Source organism: Bactrocera oleae, chromosome 4, assembly GCF_042242935.1.
Source record: "Bactrocera oleae isolate idBacOlea1 chromosome 4, idBacOlea1, whole genome shotgun sequence".
Lineage (NCBI taxonomy): Eukaryota > Metazoa > Arthropoda > Insecta > Diptera > Tephritidae > Bactrocera > Bactrocera oleae.
The window spans coordinates 39,834,158-39,852,609 of NC_091538.1; the positions used below are offsets into that span (position 1 = coordinate 39,834,158).

Consider the following 18,452-nt stretch of genomic DNA (forward strand, 5'->3'; position numbering starts at 1 on the left):
TTGTGAGTGTTTTAATCGGTCACTGTAATATATAAGAGAAAATTTTAATAAGTTCTTCATAAAGCTATAAAGGTAGAATTGTTTTTATGCCCAAGAGTTTTGTTCATATAACGGTTATTCGTAACACCTAAACTTCCCTGAAATATATAAAATCAAAAATGCTCAGAAAGACGAGACGAATTGTCGATTTATAAGTATTTTTTTTTGTAGTGACGTTATGAATGAAAGGTGGGGAAGGCTTTATGTACAATTATTATGAAAGTTTTGCAGTTATTTTCGGTTAGCACTTATACTTATTTATTACTGCCTTCTTTCCTTATGTGCTTCCAAAGCAGATAAAAATGTTGCTGATTATTCTATAAAAATTGGTATTTATGTCGAGCTCTCAACTCATCGAAACACAATTACAGTGGCCTTCCAGTATAACTAACTTTTGAAATTATCTTACTGATATTTCAATATTACGAAGGCAAAGAATTTTTATTAATCGATATTGCGAACGCTGCTATATTTTTATCTTGAACTTCACGTTCTTTGCAAAAACAAAGGTTTCGTCAAATCAACGGCAGTTGAACTGTTGAACAACATCTGCAGAAAATATAATTTACAATTTTCAAGTTTCCATTGATTTTGAATTTAAAGTTATTCAGTCAGTTCAAAATACTTTTATCGGGCGGTTGGTTCTATTTCATTTGGTTTAGAAAGACCAATGTCAAATGTAAAGGGTTCATCTTTGGAAAATAAACTAAAGATTTTGCACGATTCCATCAATTGGCTTCCAGTAATGGCCATATCCGCGAAATATGGAGTTTCAAATACAAGAAATTTAAAGTCGAAGAATACGTTCAAAAATCAGTACGTGAGTTCCTACAAAGTGAATTTCCTACAATGGAGCAAGCTCTCTACGAATGGTTTATAACTCAACGTCGAAACCGTATCCCTGTTAGTGGTGCCGTTTTAAAGACAATGGCGACGAAATTTAATTCTGCGGTGTACGAAGAATATTTTTGCTAGTGATGGTTGAATGACTAAATTCAAAAAACCATTCGAAATACATACGCTTTTAAAGAATGAGATGAAAAGCTGTCATCTAACGTAGATAGTGTGAAGCCATTTATAAACAAGTTAGAGTACGTAATATGAAGCAATTCTCAAAGCAGTATTTTTTCTTCCCGAAGAAGAAACCGCACCAGGATGAAAGAACACCAAAGACGGGTTAACATTTATACCGTGGACCAATGCTTCAGAAAACAAGAAATTACCACTTTTAGTAATTGGAAAATCTCTGAACCCGAGACCTTTTAGAAACAAATTGCTACCCGTAACCTATATGAACTCAAAGTCTACTTGAATGAATTCTTTAAAAATTATAAAGAACGAAATCTAGTAATAATTTTTATGAACTCGTGTTTGAAAAGTTATTGAATTTTTTGATGAACAGAATAGACCCTTCGAAAGGAAGCGCTGCTTATCTTGGATAATGTTCCAAGTCACCCACCCGAAAATGAGCCTGTTAAGGCTACCAATGACGTACTGATTTAGACAATTTTTATGCCACCTAATATTACATAAGGCCATTGATTCAACCGATAAATCAAAACGCCATTAAGCTTGTTAAACTTCGTTACAGAAATTGGATTTTGTGTAAAATTATTGCTACTGGAACGTATAATATCTCAGAATCGTTGAAACTTATTAATATATTCGTTAATGTATCTATCCTAAGATATTGGAGAAATATTTTCAATTAGTAGAATTCGATGACGAAAACAGCTTGAATCAACAGCGACACTGGCAGCAACAGTTTTCAGTATTAGTTATATTAGTTTTTCAGTGTTGAGTTGGATTCGCGAATATTCATGAGTGGAATTTTGATTATGGTTTTACAGATTCCAATGCAAACGACAATACATATGATGTACATTCTCATCGTTTCCACTCGGCAAAATTCTGCCGCTACAACAACAACATGTACATTCCACTACTCAATCAGACGATACGGCAAATGAAGTTAAACACGAAGAAGCAATAAATTTGTTAAAGAAATGAGACACTTGGGCAATATTCATATGTTGAACTAAAGGATTTGCAAGAAATCGAAATAAAAAAGACTTAAAAATTGTTAAAAACCGACGTGAATTGAAAATTTTTTTGTAAAAAACAAAGTTTTAAAATTTGATTGTCGTTGAATTAAATTATATGGTATATGTTATATTATTGTTATATATGGTATATGTGAAACTTAATGTATTTTATTATTTATTTGAAAAGATGATTTTATTATAGGTAAAAATATAATTTTATTTAGAGAATTTTTCGAATTTTAAGAAATAGGTGGACAACATAAGAATCGTTACGTATATATTGGACGACCACTGTAATTAATTATTCGTTGAATTCACTAAAGAGACGACTCTCTTGTTTACTCGTTCTGTGTGTACCTTGACCGATATTTGGTATATTTTTTTAAATATAATACCAATCTGTATTACATACATATAATATTTACATCACAGTAACAATCTTAGGCCACAAATAAAAAAAAAAACTATAATACAAATAAAAAAATAACATATTGGCGATAAAATCCAACGGGTTTAAACTTTACATGAAGACTTTCTGTATTTTCATTTTTATACATTACCCTATTTTATGACGGTATGTTTAAAGCAACATTTTTAGTTGAGATGTCCATTTAATTCGGATCTTTATAGTGACAATTTCGGCACGAATGTTTACTTTGAGGATATGCCTATGATTAGTTCAGATTATCAGTTAACAACGTGATACATTTTCAAAAGTTCTCGCTAGTTTGAACTTGAAATTTTAATTTCTCCAAATATTTGTATTGTAAGAGTCATTTAAAAGGGAGCAAAAAAAGGGTTTAACAGATAAGAAGTTACTCTCAAAAATTAAATCAGTGACATTTATTTCACATTTATACAGAATTAAAATATGAGCCCCGGTAAAACATTAAGCCATTGTTTTCATAAAAATATAGATATTTTAGTTGTAAACTCAAATTGCTTTAAAATATAATGTCTTCGGCACCATGAATCCATTAAAGGGGCTGGCGATCGGCACCGTATATGCGCCCATATTTGGAAAAGCAATCAAATCTCCACACGATAGATTTGGCAAGTATGCATTCTCGATGATCTTTGTAATTTTAAGAATAAAAATAAGAATGTTAATTGATTTACATTTGGTTCGAAACGTTTTAAACTTATGATCGTTACACACCTTATCTAATGCATCACAGGTGGGACCCCATATTAAAGTCTTATACTTTTTCAGGTTTTTATCTTCCTCCTAACAATTGTATTTTAATGTACATATATTAAATTTTTACATTCCATTAAGAAATAACGATGAAGATTTTTCATACCAAGAAGTGCTCCACAGTGACTTTCTGATGGTCATACAAAACACAATTGAACGATCCGTATACGCCGTCATTTATGTAGTACATTTTCACATCCACCTTCTTACCGGATCGCACTTCTCGCTTGGCGTGGATTTTACAAACCAAGGTGTAAGCTGAAGCTACGAAAAAGCGACCAGGCTCGGCAATTATTCCAACCTTTTCGTCCGGAAAAAATTTATTCAAAGACATGTTGACAATTTTCGCAATCTTGGAAAGAAAAAAGAACTGTTTATTATCGAAGCGAATCAAAGAAAAAACTGTTTCATCGTCAGTCCTACAGAATTCTTAGTCGCGACACCCAAGGTTCTTGGCAGTATTATTTAAATGTATCTAAATTTGAATATTAAAGGTACTCACGGTAGCAAATTTATTATCGTCAGCTCCTGGGAATCCACCGCCAATGTCCAACAATTTCATATCGAAACCAAGCAGTTCTCCGAATTTGAACAAATTCTTTGCTGTAGAAATGGCTCGGTTATATGCTGGATAGTCACTGCAGCCGGAGCCAACGTGAAAACTGGTTCCTATCACCTGGTGGATGCGATATTACTTATATGGATTATAATTTAGTTTTAATTTGATACTCACGGAAAGCCCCAAACTTTTTGCAAGGAGCATCAAAGCCGCAGCATCTTCTTCTGCATTACACCCGAATTTATCACCCAGTGGACATTGTGCTACTTTGGCCTCACAACGAAAACGTATCACCAAACTTAAAAAAATATATAAAAAAGTTTATATAAATTTTTTGTAAGTATTTATTTTTATTGTTAGACAGTACGCAATATATATTAACTTTCATTAAAACAAAAATGAGATTTTGTAAAATTATGAAGGAAGCAGATTCTTATTTAAATTAGAATTTGCGAATAATTTATTATTTGAGTTCCAAAGTGATACTTTCCAAGAGTTAAGTTAAAAACCTTCAAAGAGCATAACCAAAATTGAAACCTACACAAATGTATTTGTGTTGTTTACACGCAATTACATAGAATCTGGAATATTTTAATTTTAAAGGTTTTATAACTTTATTCCACTGTTCAAATATTCCGAACATGCCTTGGAAAGCTATTGTCCTTCTGCGAATTTTGCAGTATATATCATTCATTTGAAGCGTAAACAACATAATTTTTTTTAAAAGTTACCCATACTCAACCTATTTAAGAAAATAATAAATAAAAATGTTCCAGATTGAAGTAAGATTAGATAGATTAGATCTCGAGGATCACACTTGATCTGTTGAATCACCGATTCTTTTTAACAATAAGCCTCGTTGATACCACATTATCCAAGCTATTCGATGCTAAAACCGAAAGTGCGTACATGTATATGTATGTATGTTGCTCATTGTGTAAATATAACAGAGCGTATATTTATTAAAATCATTGACGTTGTGCTTCAAATAGAAAATTCTACAAATTCTAAGCCAATTTTAAACGCCTCATGTATTTTATTTGAATTTTTTTTTATTTTAAAAATTCTCTCGAAGATTGCCTATTAGTTATGGGAAAAAACATTTTTCTAATAACTTAAAAGTTTACCTCGGCTGAGATTGGAAGCTATAAGCTTTAAAATGGTAGTCTCTCACCTATCTGTGTGCATATCTATAGAGCATTATATGACCAACAAAGAAACTAGAAAACTAAATAGTAAACGATGAAAGAGGATATGTAGTTTTAGGATTTTTAAAAATTGTACGTACATATAGTTTGCGAATTCAAATAACTTTGGCCTTACGATTTTTTTTTTTTATAAATTGCTTTCGTCACATGCCTAGAATACGGTAGTAAAGTGATCTTTTAAAAATCGTTTTAATCGTTTAAAAAATACCGCAGTTAGAAGAAGGAGCTGTGGGGAACTGTTTTAAGCGGGCTTGAAACTTTAAACGCGTTTTTTTCAAAACTGTATTTTTCAAACTTTCCTCCTTCGTATCTCAAAAACGGTTTGACCGAATGACTTGAATTTTGTAGGGTACACACAAGTAAACGCATAGAATGAACTATTATCAGTAAACAAAAAAAAAAACGCAAAATTCGCAACTTTATTTTCAAAAGTCTACCAAAAGTCCAATTCCTGCATTTAGGCTTACAGATTAAAACGCCAATAATTTTTTTTGTTTCAGATAAGCCAATCAGCCGGAATTGTGGAGAAAGTGAGAGCACATTTTTTTCGAGACGGGGGTGTTCAGAACGCAGAAAATTATGACCTACACAATATTATTTAACAAAATCATAAAAAATCCCTAAAAACAAAAGGGGATGACCCCCATAAGTGAACATCAGACTTATTGCCTTACTTTGATTCAGGATAGTGCTCAAAGATTTTATAGATCTCGAATTCAGTGTCCACAGTGCTTGCCATAATTTTTTTCTCTTTAGCATACTGGAGATGACTCGGTGGCTTGCAAGGATTGGCAAATATGATGTCTTCTGATTTGGCACCAGCTTCCAGAGCCTATGTCAAATCTTTTTAATACATTTATTTGATTAATCTTATAGCCATTTACTTACGAGATTTATTTCATTTTTAGAAGCGCAGTCAAACCCAGTACCCAAATCAGCTAGCTCCTTCACAATGAATGCATCGTCATTGCACTTAACAGCTGCAAAACAAAAAATGAAGAAGTGATCTTGGCTCGTGACATTTTCAAATAAAGAAATAAGCAACTTTAGACGGTATTTTGTATCTTTTGTTTTAACGTACTTATCATAGTTTGGAATCATTTGATGAGTGCAGAAATTTCAGATTAAAAAAACAGAAGTTGTTTAAGAAACTTAGGTCTAGTTGAAAAGATTTTCATCGAAATGACGTTAAAGTTTTTTTCACAAGTAACCAATGGAGAATCCAGAAAAAATGGTTTGAAGACTAAGAACTTTCAGATACTGAAGTTATCAAGAACAAGGCACGGTAAAATGGCTATAGGTACAGTAAGATCCCGCTAAACGCTGTTTTGGTTAAGCGCTCTTTTATTTCAACCTGGAGACTCCCCAAAATTGTGCATCCGAATACACACACACTTACATACATACATTAATCCAATCAATGGAACAAAATATTTGAAAGAATACACGGAAAAGGGAAGCAATCAATAAGAGAATTTCGGAAAGACTACAATATCATGATGCTGTAGAAAACATAATCCTATCTTGGAACGAGATAACCGAAAGATCTTTGAAAGGATTATGGTAGAAAATTTGGCCAGATTTAAGTAAGAGCGAAGACATTGGACCTTTTGTCAAAATAGATGAAATAGTGGAAGAAATAAGAAATAATTAGTAAACCAAGCCGGTTTATATGAGGCAAATGTGGAAGATAGCCAATTTTCTATCCTAGCTATATTTTACCATACATATTTGCAAAACTTTAGGATTCTTTGCATTAAAAAAATGTCATCAAAACACTTAAAATTTCAATATTATAGAGTTTATTTTTTTCATACATATAAGGTGCGTTCCAAAGAAAACAGTAAAAAAGTAAACTCTAGTGGCGTCATCTATATGTCGACTAGTGCGTTAGAACCTGCTATCCTTTATCGACTTCCAGTAAAAATTTCATGACACTTCATCTATTGGAAGTGAAGCTATTGCGCTTTAAGTGTCAGTATGTTTTAGTCATCGGTGCGAAAATGAGCTTCGAACAAAGATCCAACATTATATTTTGTTTTAAAATTGGTAAAACTTTGACCAAAACGTTTCAATTGTTGAAACAAGTTTATGGCGATGATTGCCTATCCCGTAGCAGAGTGCACGAGTGGTTTCAACGTTTTCAAAGTGGTCGTGAGGACATAAATGAGAAATGAGCAGAAACGCAAAAAATCGCGCCTGGAGAAGTCAAAAGTGAAGACAATGCTGATTTGTTTTTATGATTCCAAGGGTATCGTCACGTTAATGCGGTATTCTACCTTGGAGTTTTGAAGCATTTGGTGCGCCGTATTCGACGTGTTCGGCCCGAATATCGCGAAGATGGAAGTTGGCGTTTGTTGCACGATAATGCGCCGTCTCATCGATCGACGCTTGTGGCCGATTATTTGACCACAAATCACATTTTAACAATCAACCACTCCCCATATTCACCTGATATGGAACCGTGCGACTTCTACCTTTCGGAAAAATGCATTTGCCGATGAAAGGAAAGTGTTATGCAGACGTGGAGGCCATTCAAAAGGCTTGCACCGGCATACTGGCGGCCATACCGGGCAACGAGCTAAAACACTCGTTCGACATGCTTTTGGACCGTGCAAAAAGCTGTATTAAAGCAGAAGGAGACTATTTTGAATAAAATTAATTGATTTTGCCGATAAAACCATTTGTTCTGTATTTTTTTTAAAAGTCCTGTTACTTTGGAACGCACCTTGTAGATATGTATGAATTTTGTGCACGAAATTGAGGTCTTTTAACCTAGAAAATATTCACTGTCTTGCACTAAAATCACACTCTCTCTACTTAACCAATAATAATGTTATTTGTTGAACATTCTTCGTATTCTAGTATATATTATATGCCAGTTGTACATAAACTTATATACTTGTACATATCTATTACATCAAAATTCCTGAGCTCACCATAGTAAGGTTTGACACGCGGCATATGTTTGGTCCAGGTTTTATACTTTTGGGCGAGAGTAGAAAGATCGCAGATATTCAAAGCCTCCTCCATCTCTTCAACATCAACATCTTTAACGACTCCTTTAAGGTCTAAAACTCCCTCGTATGAGTTTATTTCCCCGAATTTGTACATGATTGTTGCATCAAGTCTCAACAACGTAAAATATGAACGCGAACTGATTAAAACTAGAAATTCAATATTAGAAACACCCATTCTTATCACTTACATCTTTTCCACAATGAAGACGTATATATGCCTATGTATATGTTTTTAATAACGAATGCGTTTCCAATAGGAAATGTATAGGTATCGTCTTGAATTCTAACAAAGTTAATTGCATTTCCTTTAACACTTATGATTTCAAGAGAGTATATTAAGTTTGCCACGAACGTCTGTATATACGCGAACTAGTCTCTCAGTTTTGAGATATCGAATCTTAAAGTCAAACTAATCGATCAAATCAAGTCCTTATATGGAAAACTTTTTATGTGACAAATTATTTTACCGAAATATGGCTAGAATATTATCCAAAGCAACGCTACAATCTCCGAATATATTGCTTATATCGAACCACTATAGCATATAGCTGTCACAATCAAGCTAAAAATTATCTTAATCGATATTTTAGCCTTACTAAGTAACCTTAATTGGACGTGAATATTGATTAAATACTTATTTATTATGTAATCGATCTTCAGAAAGAATTTTTAATTTTCAAGAAAATGTATTTGATTTTTTCTGTTTCTCTAAATTTTCTATAATTCACAATGCGAATATATGTCTATTTAGAGTTTTTCCATTTACAATGATAAGATTAATCGATATATATTGTGATCTGAGAATATTTAGCGCTGTTTGTTAGATAACCCGCATAAGATTGTGCTACTCCCACTTTTTCTTAGCTGGGCACTTTGCGCACTAAAAACAACAATTTTATCAAATACGGTTTGGTTGTCAAATTAAAGCGTATGCGAGAATTTTTTGTTCCCATGATGATTTTCAAAATCTGTCTTGCAAATAAAAGGTCGACAAAAAATACGTTTTAAGTAATACCTACTTAGAAGTAGAAGAAGAGGAGACTGTAAAACATCATCTATGCGAATGTAACGCTCTATACAGGAAAAGAATCGCAACTATCTGTCGTGGTTTCCTTGACGTATCAGAAGTTGCTAATATAAAATTATTTGCACTGATGAGCTTCATCAGGAGCACAGATTGGTTCAGAGAGGAGACGATAGAGTGAGGGAACACTCTATCAGTCCCGGTGGTATCAGAATGGGCCTCCTATAGGCCTAGGTGCGTCGTTAGACAGCCACTCTACCTACCTACCTAATACCTATTTAGATTATATTAGGTTGGGGTTACTGGCTGATCGCCGAGTAGGAGTTAATACTTGGACGCTGAAGGGGATGCAATTCTCGGTCCTATTAGTAGATGGGCGGAATAGGACCACTGCCACGTCCACAAAATACCATTAATTGTAAATTTATAAAACGCCATCGCCAAGTCCCAATTTAAGATACAAACCTGTAATGCGGCACAGCGAATCGTAGTTAGGAGGAGCACCTATAGTTGCAGAATTTTTAAAAAGCGGGAGTGACCCGGTCTCCTGATAGGTTATATATCAACCAAATTTTGTCAGGACAAATCTTTTCGTCAATGGGAACCACCCACTTTAATTGAAAACCTATATCCCACCAACTACTTGACCAATTTCCACCAAATTGTGTGCATAATATTATTTTAACTTTCTATGTTACGTTGTGAAAATAGGCGAAATTGGAACACTACCATATAACACAATCCCCCCAATCTACTTCCCATATATTCATATATGACAGCTTTATATTCAGTCAAAGAAAAAGGAGTTGGAAAAACGTGGTTGGCAACAAATGGAATAAAAGCCGAATTACAATCATGGTTGCGAGAGGCCATGGCCAAGAAAAAAAGCGTTGTAAGCGTTTGAGGAGTGTCCTCACAATTGGAAGCGCATGAAGAGCGTGTGTGAGCACAGTTGTCAGCAGCGTTCGAAGCAGCGTCGAAAGAGCTGGAGGTGCGTATATCACCACAAGTGTCCTCACAGTCGGAATATCAGGAAGCAACGTTGTGTCAATACAAGGGTCTCGCTGTCGGAAGAGCACGATAAATTTAAGGTTAAAGTGGATTAATATTCAGAATCAACTAGACAGCGAAATTCGTAGTTGCCAGAATGTTCGAGTGGTGAAGTTTTGTTAACGATCTACTATATAAGGGCTTCCGGATTGTGCAGCAAACTCAGTTCTAGTTAGAGTGCTACCGCGTAAAAAGCAAATGAAATATAAGTAAGAAGTACTGTATCCGTAAGCTTGGGTAGTGAGTAATAAAGCGTTAAGTTATTATTATATTATAAGTTAAAATTAAAAATAAAGATAAGTGTATTTATTAAATTAGGATTTTTATATAACAATCCAGTGATCGAAATCAAGATTGAATTTCAAGGTAGACGATTTATTGAGAAATCCGTTGCAATATAATTAATGCCCAAAATGTGTGAAATCGGTCTACGAACTTTCATTGTAATCCATTCGGCTTCTTCGACGCAACATTGTGAAATTATAAAATATTCGTTTACATCCAACTTAGTCTTCCTTACTTGTTATTTTTATTTTTAAACCATAGCAGATGGTAAATTTTTATGACTCTCTGCTTGTAGGATAGTTTCAGAGGTACAATATGGATGGAAAATTGTCAAACCATTAAAGGCGATAACACCTGAGGAATGCGCCATATGGGAAGATAAGATTATTAAAATTCATATAACCCTAGTATTTGCGTACGAAAGAATGTGTAAAACAGCTCGCAAACCGCCACATTTTTCAAAAATAATGTATTACTCCAAGAGGATTTTAGAGTTTATTACCAAAAATTGAATACAATTAAATTTTTAAATGAAATTTTAGAAATATCAGAAAATACGCTACCTTTTACAAATACATTTTTGCGTAGACCACATTTCACCCTTTGGCTATCGAATTCGCAAATATTCGTATTTTTGATTAAAGTGAAGATAACTTCGTTAAACGTACAAAGGAGCAAAACAGAATAAAACTCCGTATTATAAATATTTTATGTTTATTCAAATGTATATACATTTGTATTTATATTCACGCATTACATAAATAAATAACATTTTGCCAGAACTTCTAAAAATAATTTATTGAACCTACGAAGTTAGGAAACATACAATTTTTTCATACTCGAGTATTTCCGCTGTGGCATAGCAGTTTCTTCTTCATGACGTTATTATGATGTGTACCTTTTTGCGCCTGCGCTGCAACCAAATTATATAAATATATATGTATGGTATATGTATGCCATGTGAGTCTGTCAATGAAGCACAGTGACCACATTGTGTCATTGCAGTCCCTTTTGAACAGCTTTTCTCACCCACAGTCCATCCATGTGTTTATGCGTGCCAAAATGTCGCCGAAGACATACGAGTACGCAATGGCCTCAGGGGAACCATTCGTTTACAGGCGGCAGCATTAGTAAATATTTGCTCGGACATTGCGGTCGCCCTGCTGCCCGTTTAATTGATTGGAATTTCGGAATATTTTCACATTTTTCTTGACATTCATGGATCTTTGTCGGCGCCTAACGCTTTCTTAGTCTGATACACTTAGACCCTGCGGTTTAACAAAGTGCAACAGAATCGAGATTTGATTAGAATACGAGAGCATATGAATACCAGGAAGTATGTATGACAGGGGTCTGCTGGAATGTTCATGACTGTCGAATATAATACGGAGATCCAAGTATGGCACAGTTACTGAAAATAACGAAGAAGTCATGTTTGAAGGTGAGAAATTATACAATAGTTCGGATAGAAAAAGTGAATGTTTGGTCTCTGTGAAAAAATCAATAAAGGAAAGCGAAGGCTAAACGAGAACAAAACTTTCAGGATGTGTTCTATTGAGTTGTGTAAACGTTTTTTCCTTAAATTTTTGTCCATGCTAATGCACGCCTATATGTATATGACAACGTGATTTCATGTATTATGTGTATTGAATACGAAAATGTCACGTGTAAAATATAGTAAACAATGAATTTGCGTGCACGCCTTGACCCCAAACACAAATCAATAAAAATAATAATGGCAGAAAAATCGCGTAGCTTTGATATATGGTACATATAATATGTACTCGTATATAAATATGTAGTAGCACGTTGTTGGCATTACAGTTTTATTTTAAACTAGTTGACCCGACGAACTACTTTATTTTGTATAGCTGACAGTTGTCCTATCTTAGGTATGAGTACCTATTCAATTTAACCTGGAATCTATAATACCCTCCATATAAAAATGAATGAAAATTTAATTAAGTAACCACATTTCCGAACAAACGATACACATTCAATATAGTCTATGGCTGTGAATGACGATGACATTCGTTACGCGCGTTTTTTTAAATATGCAAAATTACATGTATTTTTTCAATCTTTCTGAGACATTTTCTTAATACTTTTTTCCGTAAGAACCTTCTACAGAGTATTAGAATACTGCAAAAAAAACCAGCCAAATCGGTGTAGCCGTTCTCAAGTTATGGCGTGACAACGGGAAACGGGTTTAATTTTTATATATATAGATTCATACCTTATAAATGAATGAAGGAAGAGGCAAAATTGGAATATATCTTACTTAATCGTCGCAAACTCAATGGATTTAACCGTTTTTTGAACTTTTCGTAACTTGATTTTCAAGTTTAAATGATTGGATAATAATAAAAAAGTGTAGAAGAGTTAAGTGCAGGCAAAACCAAACACAAAGTTTTCATATATCTACAAAGTGATGTTATAATAGCATTCTTATCTAAAAAAAAGTCAAAATGACTTGGAATTTAATACATATGTCTGTGGAAATGATTTCTCGATTATAAAAAAAAAAGTTTTATTTTATAATGATAATGCCAAAACAATTTTTTGGTGAAGTTAACTAGCCTCTTACATGGGCTGATAAGCCTAGCAATCTGATCTAATTATTTTCCCATGTGGATAATATAAGAATACTGACCGTTGTGTTTTCGAACGCTTTAGACAGCGGACTGCCAATTGAACTCAGATGTGTAACTATAGGTATATCTACATATGTTTCATACATTATCATGAATTTGTGAAGAAACTCATTTTTTCTTCGCTTGAATAGAGCCGGAGTTTCTTTTTAAAGTCGAACGCGTTCGTCTTTTGGAAATTCCACGAAGTTTTCTGTCTTAACTGTCTCTCATGGCCTTTCTGAACAGGTTGCATAATTTGTGTTGTTACGTTTGCTATAAAGTTCAGCAAATGAACCAATAAAGCTATACTGACTCACTAACTATAAGTAAATACGTTAGAAGCATTAAAATTCACACATCCAACATGACACAAAAGGGCCTCATAGGAGCCGGTGTCAAAATTGGACATTGCGCGTGGAATCGCTCCTTACAAGTAAAATACCATATCTCAACAACTACTCAACCACATCTCGCGCACAATCGCGCGTGGCGTAAATAGTTGAAACTGGTTCACGAATTACCCCAGCTCCCTTATACTACATAAAACGATTTTCGTTATTTTAGCGCACTCTATGCCGATTATATTGGTAAAATTTTGAGTAATCTTAATGGAAACCAGTTCTCGGACATACTTTAGTTTAATGCCAAATCACTTCAGACCTTCTTTTAGAACCAATTACCCCAATATAGTGGCCCTTGTTTGAGTTAAAATTGCATACATCTCTATAGAAAGTGTCTCAATAAAATCAGGCGAGAACATTAAAAATGATGTCTGTATGTACCTTCTCTCAACACTATTATGATATCTATAGTAGTAATTTGTGTTAGTTTGATTTTAATGTAAATAAAGTAATGAACTATGTGAGGTATAGGTTAATAAGATGACTAATATAATACATTCACGGATTCACCGAAAAATTAGTATTAGGGGAATTACTTCCCCGGCTTTGATCCTGGCAAATTGCGATAATATAAAATGTTCGGTTACACAAGAACTTGCCCTTTTTTGATTGCTTTGTTATGTAGCTCTTGAGATATTATAAAAAAAAAACAGTTTTACCGTATTTTCATAAAAAGATATTTTAATTTTGAATTTGTTGTATGTATGTATTCAAAAGTTAAATTTTTGATTCAGAAAATTTTCAATTTATAACACTGTAAAAGTAGTACTATAATGCAGGTTTCGATTTAAACTAATTTTTAAATAATTCAAAATATTTCCCGATGAGTGCAAAACTTTATTTTAGAAAATCTCTTAAATTCAATATTTATTAAATTTTCTATTCGACTACTCTCGTATATATTATATTATTAAGATATTTCGCACTCTAATAAATAGTTGTGGTAAAAAGTCAACGATAGTGTCAAAAGCCATGTGTAAGGCATCCGGAAGATCGGTAATATGTTCCACATAAGGAATAGACGTAAGTTTTTGGAATTAAAACTGAAAATAAATTTTTCGCTTTAATACCTCGTGTTGAAACTTTGCTAAAACTTTTAATAAAAATTTTGTGGGACAATAATCAACAAAAATTTGGTGAGCCTCAAAATATCTTTCGGTTCGAGCAGCGTCGTCAAAACCAGTAGAAACAGTACCTGCTGCTATTATTCAATGGCTGAATCGTTTGAGCTTGTGTGAAAGCAAAAATTCTAATTATAATTTTTACACCGCTCATTTAATAACCGCGTTATTAAATAAATTTAAAAAAAAAAAAAAAAATCTGTATATTTTCATTTTTATAACGGCCTGAACAGAACTTACCGCACAACTAAATATATTAATAATAAAAATTTTACAAAGTGTTGAAATTTTTATTTTGTAAATTCAATATTGTATAAAAAAATATTAAAACCACTGTGTTTAAGTAGACCAACAATAAGATATTAGTTGTTTGACATTTAACATTTATCATTAATTTAAAACTTTACTTCTTAACTTTCACATCTTGGTCAGTTGCGAGACCTTGTTTCTATACAATACAATAAGTTAAAGTTTGTTCAAAAGAAAAAAATACAAGTATATTAAAATGAATTTTTTGTTTTATTTTATTCTGGCCATTCTTTCTGTAAATTGATGTATTTTCAATAAATGTACTTGTTATTTTAGATATTTCGCAAAATTACTCCCTTCAAACCGATGTCTGCGATAAAACTGGAAGAAGAAGACGAAATATACAATGATAATCCCGACGTAACTTCGTACTATAAAGAACCGTCGTTACGAAAAACGCAATATACGCAGGAAAACGAAACTAGTAATCAAAAATATAATTTCAAGGAAAATAATCCCGTCCAAGACTACGAAACATCATCGGCATACGAGGCTGACATAGAAAATTTAAGTTTAACCGATATCGAGAATAACACGATGCTGCAAAGCCTGACGACACGCTTAACTCGAACCTCCGACGGCTATGAATTTCAACGATTAGAGCAACCGCGCGGCGACACAGTCTCTGATGAAATAGTGTATGAGCCCGAAATCTCTACACACACCGATGTCTTCGAAAAAGTGCGATATAAAAAGCACATACGCTATTTCCGTCGCACACCGTCCAATTTAAGCTTAGACAACTTTGACGATAACAACCACAATGAGAGCACACAAAACGCTGCTTCGCTCGCTGATCCACCAAAACGCACTCGCAATACCGCTGAAGCAAAACGCAGCCACAACGGCGGCAGTATGCGTCAACCACCAGCCGTCCATTCTTTTCCACAAAATATACCCTCATATGTGCCTATTAATGTACTGAATTTGGAAATTAAGAATCCTGGAAAATTCGAAAGCGTGGTTATAGCAGAGCAGCGTGACCGCTTCGATAAATTGATGCCCGTTGTCAAATGGGACATCAATGGCAATTCGCTAGACGATGATTTTTACATCGATGACAGTTGGAATGACTCCACGGATATGAATTGGAATAATTCAAGTGAAAAGCGTATTTCCAAATTTAAATTAGATAGCGAGTCGCAAAAGTCCAGCTTTCGCTCTAGTTCCACGACATTGGAAACATGGTTGGATGAGGACTTGCTGGGCAGTTCCCTCAACGAGCGACGCCAATTCGCTGGTGGTAATCTATGTCGGTCCCAGGTGTAAAGCAACGCTGCATTGCATAAACGTGAAGTTATGAATTCAATGTAATATTACAAGCCTTTAATATTATTCTATTAGTTAACATCGTTCATCTACTTTCAATGGATATACTCATATAGCTTATATTTACATAAATACATAAAAACTTTGTACCTACATACATATGTATCTAAAAATGAAATTGTGTCTTAAATTAAGCAATAATATGTACTTATTTATGAATATTCAGTATACATATGTACATATTTCATCTCAGCGCTCCTCTAATTTGTACTACTAATAAATGATATACCTATACATATACAATATGTACATATACCTACGTTCATACTCGTCTATACATATAATACCTAAAATTTTATTTGTTTTCATAAACATAGACTCAATAAAAGACTTTTCAGTTTCGAAACCAGAAAAAAGTTAGAGAGAGTCAAATTTGGCGAGATCGGTGGCAGGGCGAAGACTTTCGTTTCCTGTTTTGCAAAAAAGTCAGTCACAATCATCGCATGAGGCAAGTTTCGATGGCTTCACAACCTTCACTGAGTGCTTTGTGCCACTCAAAACTTTTGTTCGTCATCAAGTAGGCTCCTCAAAAAACAATTCTGCGACATTTTAAACAATGCGTAGCTGTGATTTTACTGGAAATAAAATTTTCAAGCAAACTCGTTGATACATTTTTTTTCCATGGCAAAAGTCGTCAGCAAACCTTGCGTGTCGTAACCAAAACGAGTTCCTTAGTACAGCCGTATAAACTAATCAATCAAAATCAAGTCCTTTATTTGATGAAATACAATATCTTCACGAAATTCGGATTATTATAGACAAATTATTGTCCAAGCCAATGCTATAATCTCCGAACAAATGTTTCAGATCGGATTACTTAAGATTTAGTTGCCATGCAAACTGAACGAGCTTCTATCGCGGGCTTTGAGCGTTGGGACTGAATCAAGAAATTCCGTAACGGATTCCGTATTAATATTTAAGATACAATTTTTTTAATGGCAAATAAAAATATAGAATTTAATAAAAATTTAATTAATAAAAAAACTTTATTCAATATTCGGTGTGATAATATTAGTAACATCATTAATATTTTGGTAAATGCTATCCCACCTTGTGGAACAGTATCTCGTTTGACTTAACAATACTATTGAATCGGATTATCAATGGTAATAAATTTCTACTTATATTGGCTGGCGATTTTAACATCAACTTCGCTGATTAAATATCGGAGCGGTTGACAACTTTTCTTTCGGAAAAATTAAATTTTAAAATGAATAATGATCCACAAGAATCCACAACAAAATATGGGACCACCTTAGACGCGGTATTTTCCAGATATTTAGAGGATATCAAGTCTCAAAGTTATTTCAGTTGCCATAAACCTATAGTTTCAATAATAAAAATTACTGAATAACCTACATATATTGTAAGATAATAAAAATATTTTAAACAATATTAACTTCTCATTTATTAAATAAAAGAAAACAATTTATTTTCTTATCGGTCACCACGCTCACAAAGTGTAACTTGAATTAACATCAAAGAAAAAACTTGAATTAATATCAGTAAAAATGATTTGAAAAACTTATATGAAATTATGACGAATATATCAACTTAAATCTGAATAAATTTTATACAGATTTTAACCGGGACCGGTAGCGTGAATGTTGTCTATTAGCTTGCCAATCTCAAGTAATTTATGTTCCGATTTTCAGCAGAGAAAAGTTGTCACAGTAAAGGCAACATATGACCCAAAAATATTTACAAGTATATATGTATGAAACCTGCAATTGAAACATCAAACTAGTTGCAACTGGAATAAACTGCCCACAATCGAACTGGTCTGAAAAGCTTTAGAAATATAACAAGTAAGCCTTTTGGAAAATGGGTTTACAAAGAGAGCGCAATTTCACTTTTAAATAGGTATTTTTTCCTTAAAACCGCGGCGTAGTCATAAATAAATTCCTGATGATGTAAATAAACTAGGTATACCCTGCGCGCGTTGCTACGCCGCCAACAAAAATAAATTTGAAGAATATTTTTTGAGTAATTTTATTGATTTTGTTCATCTGTCGAAAACAGAAACCTCATGCACAACAGCTTTGCTAAAGATCATCATATGATCAAATGTTTACGGTTCTATAAAGGACATACAGACAAACATTAATTTTTATATACATATGTAGATAGATCTAATTAGATAGCTTTACATGTCTTTTGAAGACTAGACTAATATTTTTCTGACCAAATTCTCAAAATTGATACTTCGTAAGTACTTAAAATACCAGTTG

At 33.4% G+C, this 18,452-nt stretch overlaps 2 protein-coding genes across 2 annotated transcripts; one reads left to right on the forward strand and one right to left on the reverse strand.

The window, feature by feature from the left end:
- Positions 1–2,912: 2,912 nt before the first annotated feature.
- Positions 2,913–8,244, reverse strand: LOC106619988 (ornithine decarboxylase 1). Its single transcript, XM_014238353.3, is given in 10 exon segments — positions 2,913–3,159; positions 3,244–3,312; positions 3,389–3,634; positions 3,785–3,958; positions 4,016–4,139; positions 5,724–5,881; positions 5,938–6,029; positions 7,989–8,178; positions 8,180–8,220; positions 8,223–8,244. Coding segments are annotated over 10 exon segments (1,257 nt in total). The 3' UTR covers positions 2,913–3,018.
- A 3,204-nt stretch (positions 8,245–11,448) lies between these two features.
- Positions 11,449–16,505, forward strand: LOC106619992 (uncharacterized). The gene is made up of 2 exons (XM_014238355.3): positions 11,449–11,869; positions 15,169–16,505. The coding sequence occupies exons 1-2, from the start codon at positions 11,828–11,830 to the stop codon at positions 16,159–16,161; spliced, it is 1,035 nt and encodes a 344-aa protein (XP_014093830.2). The 5' UTR covers positions 11,449–11,827; the 3' UTR covers positions 16,162–16,505.
- The last annotated feature ends 1,947 nt before the right edge of the window (positions 16,506–18,452 follow it).

Coding starts and splice junctions, on each gene's coding strand:
- LOC106619992 (XM_014238355.3), top strand. CDS start 11,828: ATGGCACAGTTACTGAAAATAACGAAGAAGTCATGTTTGAAG. Junction 11,870..15,168: donor CGAAGAAGTCATGTTTGAAG/GTGAGAAATTAT, acceptor TTGTTATTTTAG/ATATTTCGCAAAATTACTCC.